Source organism: Podarcis gaigeae, assembly GCF_964106915.1.
Source record: "Podarcis gaigeae genome assembly, chromosome: 2".
Classification (NCBI taxonomy): domain Eukaryota; kingdom Metazoa; phylum Chordata; class Lepidosauria; order Squamata; family Lacertidae; genus Podarcis; species Podarcis gaigeae.
The window spans coordinates 32,077,614-32,086,673 of record NC_139679.1 but is presented as its reverse complement, the minus strand read 5'-3'; the positions used below and the strand labels follow the sequence as shown (position 1 = coordinate 32,086,673).

General features: G+C 45.7%; 2 protein-coding genes across 2 annotated transcripts in view; one reads left to right on the top strand and one right to left on the bottom strand.

Moving 5' to 3' along the window:
* Nucleotides 1-9,060, top strand: part of LOC310839179 (autocrine proliferation repressor protein A-like) — a 223,622-nt gene that overhangs the window by 209,593 nt on the left and 4,969 nt on the right. The window lies entirely within an intron of this gene.
* The window catches only part of TIMP2 (TIMP metallopeptidase inhibitor 2), a 30,993-nt gene continuing 22,337 nt past the window's right edge, over nt 405-9,060 (bottom strand). Inside the window, exons 2-5 of the mRNA XM_083727855.1 lie at nt 5,162-5,262; nt 3,656-3,764; nt 1,485-1,609; nt 405-1,356 (exon numbers count right to left, since the gene is read on the bottom strand). Of these exons, the coding sequence (XP_083583981.1) occupies nt 1,159-1,356; nt 1,485-1,609; nt 3,656-3,764; nt 5,162-5,262 (533 nt within the window). The 3' untranslated portion in view covers nt 405-1,158. The remainder of the gene's footprint in view (nt 1,357-1,484; nt 1,610-3,655; nt 3,765-5,161; nt 5,263-9,060) is intronic.

The following is a 9,060-nucleotide window of genomic DNA, read 5'->3' as shown; positions in this document are numbered from 1 at the left end:
GGGACACGCAAAAGTCTTGCCTTCTAGAGAACACTTGCTTGCCGCAAGCGTCAAATTTCTATATAGGGCAGGACTTGCGAGCCATCTTGGCCATGCTAAAAATCATTACTCAGCATAGCAAGGGATTTCAAAGAGGAGGACTCCTTTGGTCCACGTAATACTGAACGCTTAGTGGGAGCATCAAGTCATCCCACGGTTTTGGCACCAGATTTTCATCAATGGCACAAGCATGCAATAGGAAGTGGGTGATGCATACATATGGTTCAAGCAGGAGGCTTGATGGACTAACCCAGATCCCCTGACAAATGTTCCTTGGCTGAAATGTAATAGCTGAGAACACAGATCCAGAATCTGCACGCATCTCTTATGCGCACATAGGCAGGGCTTATTATCCATTTAAATGATTTTATGACACCACCCCCCATTAGCCCCCAAAACATTGCCTCTGAAAGCAGAGGTTGTCCCTCTGCCCCCTGGTGGCTTGTTCTTGACAGGCTGCTTTGTCACTGGTAAGGGAATGTAACTTTCTTCACCTGCGGAAGAGGATATCGCGACTTGTGACAAAGCCACCATTTTCTTTTTGTGTGTATGTGTGTGCGGTGTTACTGCTGTTTTTATGGGACGTACTTGTACCATACGTGTACAAACGTGGCAAGGAGAAAGGAACGACTTCAAAGCACTGAGTATGGAGGGATTTAATTTTGTGGTGCGTATGGAAGAAAAGGTGGGTTTTTACCCAGGCAGAAGCCAGTGGGGGTGGGGGAACAGAGGGAGCAGGAGATATCCCCTCAACAAGGGGTGCACCCTCTCAAGGCAATAAGAACCTGGTAGGCCTGCTACACAGAATCAGAGGCAACACCTTTTGGCCACTCATATTGTACGCTCTGGTTCCCTCCACTGTGCCTTGGCATATTGGCATACGTAATCCCAAAGGTAGGAAACCACCCCTTGGCGCTTAACACAGGAGAAGAAACAGACTGAGCAATATATGAGTGGCCTAGACATCCCTTTCCTTAGCCCCTCCCTCCACCACTGTTGTGCCCGCCCAGGAGACCTTATTTTCATGCTGTTTCCAGGAAGTGATGTCAAAGGTGGACCAGTCTAATATCTTGCCGGCTTTGTTGCTATTGGCTACTGGACTGCCATGGCTTTGGGGACTCAAGGGTCCTCAATGTCAAGAAACTCCTTCTTGGGTGGGGCCACTCCACGGTACCACGCGCACGAACCATCGCTCCGCTTGATGCAGGCAAAGTGCTTTGCCTGCCGCCCGTTGATGTTCTTCTCTGTCACCCAGTCAGTCCACAGGCACTCATCCTGAGCAGAGACATAGCAGGGGATGGAAGGGCATCGGGAGATCTGCAGAGATAAAAGACACAATTTGCCATCACTGCAGCTAAAGCAAAACGCTTCTCCTGAGGAGGCTCACGCATACAGATTAGCAGGAAGTCAACAAGCTGAAGTGGTCTAATTATTTGGTTTATTACCTTGCACTCACAGCCCATTTGGTACCGCTGGTTTAGACTCTTCTTCTGGGTAGCACTGAGGGAGTCCCAAGGAATGATGAAGTCACACAGCGTGATGTGCATCTTGCCGTTGCCTTCAGATTTCCCTGGAAGAGCAAAATGGTTTTAGCTGGGGCATGGTTGTCCTATGGTTGTGCACGCACACGCACACACACTCCATCAAGCACACCGCCCTATCAAGTGTCTTATCTTGGACAAACACAAACCAGTGTACATGGGGTGGGGGGAAGGAGTGTGTGTGTGATTTCATACAAGGCACGTTGCTATCAGAACAGGAGAACTGGCGTGCCGAGTTAGACCAATGGGTCTGCTTTGCTCATGTCCAGACAAGAACAGATACCCTTTCAAGGGAACACCAGGAGGTGGCGCTGTGCAAAGCTCTACACCAAGATCATTTAAAGGGAAAGCAGTCTCAGCTGCATAGGGCAGTTTGCAATATTCCACAAACCCTTCTTGGAGGGCAGATTGCATTTGTAGTTAGGAGTGCATTTAATCATCATGACTAGTAGCCAGAACAGGACACAGTCTGGTTACATCCCAAGGAAGTTCTGCTGATTACATATTTGTCCCCTTCCACCAAAGAGCTGTGTTTTAGCTTTACAACCAAGTCCCCTGTGAAGTACCGTATTTTTCGCTCTATAACACGCCCCTGACCATAACACGCACATCGTTTTTAGAGGAGGAAAACAAGGGAAAAAACATTCTGAATGAAACAGTGGATGTATCATTTTTGGGCTTCATGCTGTGGCCACAGACATGTGATCTGATGGTGAATTTGGGGTGACCCAATGCAAAGATCCTGAGAATCCCTGTGGATCCATGTTTTCTAACCACGTTTTTGCACCATTGCAGCCCCAGGCAACAGTGGGTGCGTGATTTTTTTGGTGCAGGCTGTAGCTATGGACATGCTATGTGATCTGATGGTGAATTTGGGGTGACCCAATGCAAAGATCCTGAGAATCCCTGTGGATCCATGCTTTGTAACCACATTTTTGCACCATTGCAGCCCCAGGCAACAGTGGGTGCGTGATTTTTTTGGTGCAGGCTGTAGCCATGGACATGCTATGTGATCTGATGGTGAATTTGGGGTGACCCAATGCAAAGATCCTGAGAATCCCTGTGGATCCATGCTTTGTAACCACATTTTTGCACCATTGCAGCCCCAGGCAACAGTGGGTGCGTGATTTTGGGGGGGGGGTAGGCTCTAGCCATGGACATGCTATGTGATCTGATGGTGAATTTGGGGTGACCCAATGCAAAGATCCTGAGGATCCATGTGGATCTATGCTTTGTAACCACATTTTAAGTGGGGAGCGAAGGAAAAACAAAGAAGGGACATGAGAGGGGTATGCAGAGAAGCAGCTGGCTAAGAATGCAGGAGAGGGATTTAACGGGAGGGAGGAAAGAAAGGCAAAAGTTTCCCCCCACCCAAGCCAGCCATCTCTCTCTCTCTCTCTCTCTCTCTCTCTCTCTCCCTCTCCCTCCCTCTCTCTCTCCCTCCCTCCCTCCCTTCCTCCCTCCCCCACTCTCTCTCTCTCCCCCCTCTCTCTCCCTCCCCCTCCCCCCTCTCTGTCTCCCTTCCCCCCTCTCTCTCCCTCTCCCCCAGCAGCACAGAGAGGAATTCCCCTCTGCTTGCCTGGAGGGGAGGGGCTTTCCCTGCTCTTTGTTCCGTTTCAGCAAACACAGCAACGAAACAGAGGAGGGTGGGCAGTAAGACCCTGAGGCAGAATGCAGGAAAGCAGCCACTTCCTCTTTTCAGGTTTCGCTTCTCCGTGCAGTGCCGCGATTTGATTTTTGCATGATTTTTCGGCTCCAGGGACCACACATTCGCTCTATAACACGCACAGACATTTCCCCTTCCTTTTTAGGAGAAAAAATCTGCGTGTTATAGAGGGGAAAATACGGTAGTTTAGGCTGAGCAACAGTGTCTTGCTCAAGTCCTTACCCATTGAACTTCCTAACTAGAGCAAGGATTTGAACATCCAACCTAACACCATGATATCCCATTCAATCCCTATTGAACTTTCCTCCAGCTCCAAATGGCATGTATAAAGTGTTTTTTAAAAGCATTACAGCCCTCCTTTTCCTTGCCTTTTTGGAGACAATAATTCCCAGCAAGAGATATTCCGTACCTGCAATGAGATACTCTTTCTTGCCAGTAACATCCAGCGTCACTCCACAGACAGCTGAAGAAGGAGCCGTGTAGATGAATTCAATGTCCTGGTCGGGCCCTTTAAACATCTGGAAGGGGAAGAAGTTGGGTGAAGCCATGGGCAGAATACAGCAAGGCCAGCTTTGATGTAAAGGAGCATACAAGGCACTCCAGAGCAGGAGAAGCTACACATGGACCTATTGAATTATTTATTTTGACAAACGCAAGCCACCCTTCAGTAACAAGACTCTCAGGGAGATGTACAAGTTCAGAAACAAGTGCAGTCATGGCTTCAGACCACCTATTGTTCATGGAATAGAATCCCATGTTGGTATGAAAATTGTTATAGGTATATTCTTCTCCAGGCAGTGGGAGGGTGGTGGTGGAAGCGATTCTGCTGTTTGTTATTATTATTCATATATGCAAGATCAATAAAAGTGCAGTGAAATTCATAAAAGAAAGAGAAACTACAAAATGTTTGCTTCGCTCCACCACTCCTCTCCCTCCAGCAAAATGCTTGCCCTGAAAGAACAGAAGAATGCACAGCTGTACTAGAGGAACTCAGAAGCTGGCAACACACATTGCTCAAAGGTAAGCAGGAAGCAGGGGGAAGAGCTTGGCCCAGGATGTCCAAGTATCCCAGCATTCTCTAGGGCTTAAAGTGGTGGCGTGCATTTGCTCTGGAGACTCTTTGAGCCATTTCCCCTTCTACTCAGCTCCGAACAGGCCTATTTCCAATGGCATTGCCTCTGATCTTCCCATAAAATTATATGCAGAAATATAGGAAGTGGCCAGGGGGTGGGGACACTATTGGAGCTGTTTTTCCTCTACAAGCTACCTGTCATGGTTCCTGCCCTCTCAAGCACTTGGTATCTCCCTCTGATGTACCTTGTCCCTCATCATTCACTTTAATATGATTTCTAACCCACCCCTCACTAGGGACAGGAAGGAGGTTTAGATCTCATGCTTATGGTGTCCTTAAGCATAAGGCTGCATACACACCATACATTTAAAGCACATTCCCCCACTCCACCAAACAAATCCTGGGAACTGTAGTCTTCTTCTCACAGAGCTACAATTCCCAGCACTCATCACAAACTATGGGGTGTTTATAACCCATAAAATAGCCTGAACTAGAGGGGTTCCCCCCCCCACACTTTTCTTCAGTCAGTTCTGTTGGGCCAGAGTGAGGCACTTGAGAACCCAGTGTTGGAAAGACACCATCATAAAAACGTCTTAAGATATTAAGAACTACTTTAGAGGATTGTGGTAACTATAAGCTTCCAAAGCCTTTTCTGGCACCATTTAATTGTTTAGCAAAACAGCTGCATTATCCTAGCTAGAACGGCAGCAAGTCAATGGGTTTGGAAGTTACTTGCATGTGTATGTGTGTGTGTGTGTGTGTATGTAGACTTAGATATATAAATACATCATTTCTTTTAAGTTAAGGTCCGTACAATTAGGATTCAGATATACTGTTCATTACCTTTATCTGCTTGATTTCATACTGGATGCGTTTGATGGGGTTTCCATAGATGTCATTACCGGAGTCCACCTCTTTTTCAGAGACAGCCTTTGCTCTGATCACTGAAACATAAAGACACAGAGGAAATTAGGAGACAGATGCAACACCAGTGCTGGGTCCAGGCCTTCCAAAGCTTACTAGAATCCTAGCAACAGAGAATCTCACTCGCCACCCTTTGCCACACTCAGCAGCATCAGCAGGCAAAGCCTGAAGCTGTTAATCCCTAGGGACATCTTTGCTGCAAACAATATACTGCCCTCCCCTGATTACTCTCTGCGGTTCTTTGATTATAGGAAGAGGCTGGAAATGCCTCCTTGCTGTATTTATTTCAGAGCAAAAGGCCACAGATCTGCAACCGGTCTCTAAGACAGGGGAGACTGAAATTGCAACTGAAACATGTTCCTGTAGGGATATTGGTTGTTATCAAGTGTAGAGACTAATAGCCTTCTCTTGTTGAATGTATTTGCCATCAAAATTCAGAACCTCACCTAGGTGGAAGGAAGTGAAAGCCCAATTTCACACACTGAAAACTTCACCCAAATCAAAAATATTTCACGTTTGGCCTCTACTTCATCCTCAGGTAGTTTAATCTTCAAACTAGGCTGCTGGAGGGAAATAACTGGATTTTTTTAAAAAAAATGTATCCTTTTCCATCCTTGAGCTTTTTTTAAGGAAGACCCCAAAATTATTGAGGAAACCACCGAAATTGTTGAGCTTTTTAAAAGAAAACCCAACAGTTGTTGAGCAAATCCGAAAGTTGTGGATTTACAAAAACGCCAAATGAAATAAAAGCCTTAACCACTCTGACACCCACCTTGGCAAAGAAGTCAGGAGTCAGAATCCTCCCTGCCCTGCCTTCCTGTCCCCCTGTCACTGAAGCCCACTCAGCTTGAAACCCACACATGCAGAGTCTTAGGCTATGTACACATCAAACATTTAAAGCACAATGGAAGCACATTATTTCCCCTAAAGAACCCTGGGAGCTGTGGTTTGTTAAGGGTTACTGGGAATTGCAGCTCGTTGAAGAGTAAACTACCATTCCCAGATATCTTTAGGGGGAAGCCATGAGCTTTAAATATATAGTGTATACGCAGCCTTATTGAGAGAGATAATGGGAGGATGAAATTCTTAGCACTGAAACAGTCCCCAACCCCACCCTGTTGAACTTCAAGCACTTGGCCCAAGATCTTTCAATTTCAACAAGCATTTTAGTAAAAGCATTTAAAGTGAAAGTTAATAAGCTTATTTTTATTTGCAAAAGGCACAGCTGAGGCATGTGGTATAGGGCGAAGGCGACCTGTGTGCAAGATGCTGAGTGATTTATTAGCTGAAGAGATGCAGGGGGTAGGACCTTGTGTCCTGGATAAAAAGCTGGTGACAAAAGCAATTTTGCAAATATCCTGCAAAAGCAAGATGGTAATCAATTTGTTACCATAGATAAATGAACTGGTTTGAATGAACCCTAACATTCATGTTGCATCAACCAAAACTGTTCAAATATGTCCAGGGAGGTCCACAAGGAGAAATGGTATTGGAGGTACAACATACAACCATGATCAACATGGCTTTGGCATGTAGAAAGATTCATTCATGTCTGGGGTAACATATTACGCTGGACAGTTGTTCATTCACAGAGAGCAGACTGTTTGTGGTAACTGACTGTTTTTTGGCAACATTGTGCACAATGGTGCCAGGCACAATGCCCGAAAAAAGTTTCAAGTTGGAGAAATACTAAGGGAGGAATTCAAGATTGTGCTAAGGCCAACGTTCTGTCAGCACAAATATTTCAGCTTGCTAGATGGAATGATACCCCCTTCTCCTGCTGCTGCATGCTGATTTGGGGGTTTTTCCTGATGCCCATTCCCATTGTAAAAGTGGAATCCTCACACAGGTCTTCTCCTGGCGGGACTCATTAGGTGAATCCTGCTCTAATGTTTTGAATTCTTGCACAAAATGTGCACCTGAGGCAAGAAGATGCCCCACACTTGAGTTGATGAAAACATTTATTGTTGTGCTGATGCTAAAGAAAAAGCGATTCGAATTAAGAAGGGCAATATTTCTTTTCATGAGTCTGCATGCTCTCAACATATAAAATAATACAGTATCGAAATTCCTAAGCTGGGTCCAGACCAGCCAATCTACCTGTACTTTTTCCCAACCTGGTGCCATCTGGATATTGTTGGGCTCCAACCCCTACCCACCCACAGACAGTGTGGCGACTGGTCAGGGGTGCTGGAAGCTGCAGTGCAAAATGTCTGGAAGGCACTGGTTTGAGGAAGACTAATGTACCTCAATGATAGACCTCTGGGTCACATTACTTCTCTCCCACCCACCACTATTTGTTCATTAAAGACACTGGTGCAAAACTTTACGCCCCAAGCAAGCAAGCTCTATAAACTTATACTTTAATACATCACCGGGGAAAACAAAAATGATGATTAAAGGTCAAACCAAATCCTTGCCTGAAGGCATGATCTGACACACTTTAGCCTCCAACAGAACCACCACACACTGAAGAATACACTCCCCACAATGGTCTAGTGGTGTTTGCTTTTACGGTAATTTCTTTTTGCTTTTCACTTGTTTTTAACTTCTTATGATTTTATTGTTTGGTTTTGGTTTTGGTTTTATATTGCTGCAAACCACTGTGATATATTTTTTTATGATACAGCTGTAAAGAATTTTTTTTTTAATAAATACTGTAAATAAGACAACTGCGCCACCAGCAGGTAGCAGGAACTACCGTATTTTTCGCTCTATAAGACGCACCAGACCACAAGACGCACCTAGTTTTTGGAGGAGGAAAACAAGAAAAAAAAAAATCTGAATCTCAGAAGCCAGAACAGCAAGAGGGATCGCTGCGCAGTGAAAGCAGCAATCCCTCTTGCTGTTCCGGCTTCTGGGATAGCTGCGCAGCCTGCATTCGCTCCATAAGACGCACACACATTTCCCCTTACTTTTTAGGAGGGGAAAAGTGAGTCTTATAGAGCAAAAAATACGGTAGATGTGTATGCCACACCTAAGTGCAAACAGAGCACCTTGTGCACTTAGAAAACATAAGCAAACCAACCCACAGGGGGCAGCAGGCACCCCAATACAATGCATATGCTGTATATCTTTTAGTAACCGGGTTGCTTGGTAATTAAAACTTTTTGCCTTGCTTCTGTGCCACAGAGGAGACTGGAAGCAAGCAGGCAAAGCAGCCTATAGGTCCTTTAATGCCTTGGATGTTCTCCTGATCAGTTGTTGCATGACTTGGTCTAGACTGTGCAACCCAGTCCTCCCACTTTCATTATTCTCTCTGCAATTATAAGGGCTAGAAACTCACTTTTTTAAAAAACAAAACAAAACACACCACCAAAAGCTCAGACATTAGGAACATAGGAAGCTGCTTTATATTGAACCAGGTCATTGTCCATCTACCACAGTCTTGTCTACACTAAGTGGCAGCAGCTCTCCAGGGTTTCAGACCGGGGGTCTCTCCTTCCCCTACCTGTCTGGGACTGAACCTGCAACCTTCTGCATGTGCTGAAGTTGCTCTACCATTGAGCCACGGTCCTACCCCTGACTGAAAATTGAACCAGAAATGATTGTAACTTTCAGGGGGAAGGAAACCCTGTTTCTAGAAGTCCTGAGTGACACCAGCAGGTCCTCAGAACTAGGGCTATGCAATATCAGCTTTTCAACATTGTGATGTATCACCAGCCCAACATCGCAATACATCACAATGTTGAAAAGTATAGGGAGGAACAAGCTGCATTGGCCCCGGACCCAAGAGGCAGTGGGGTGGAACCATCTCTGCTCTGAACACTGCCAGCGCCTGGCAGTGGAGACGGTAATATTGCTCCACCGGCAATATA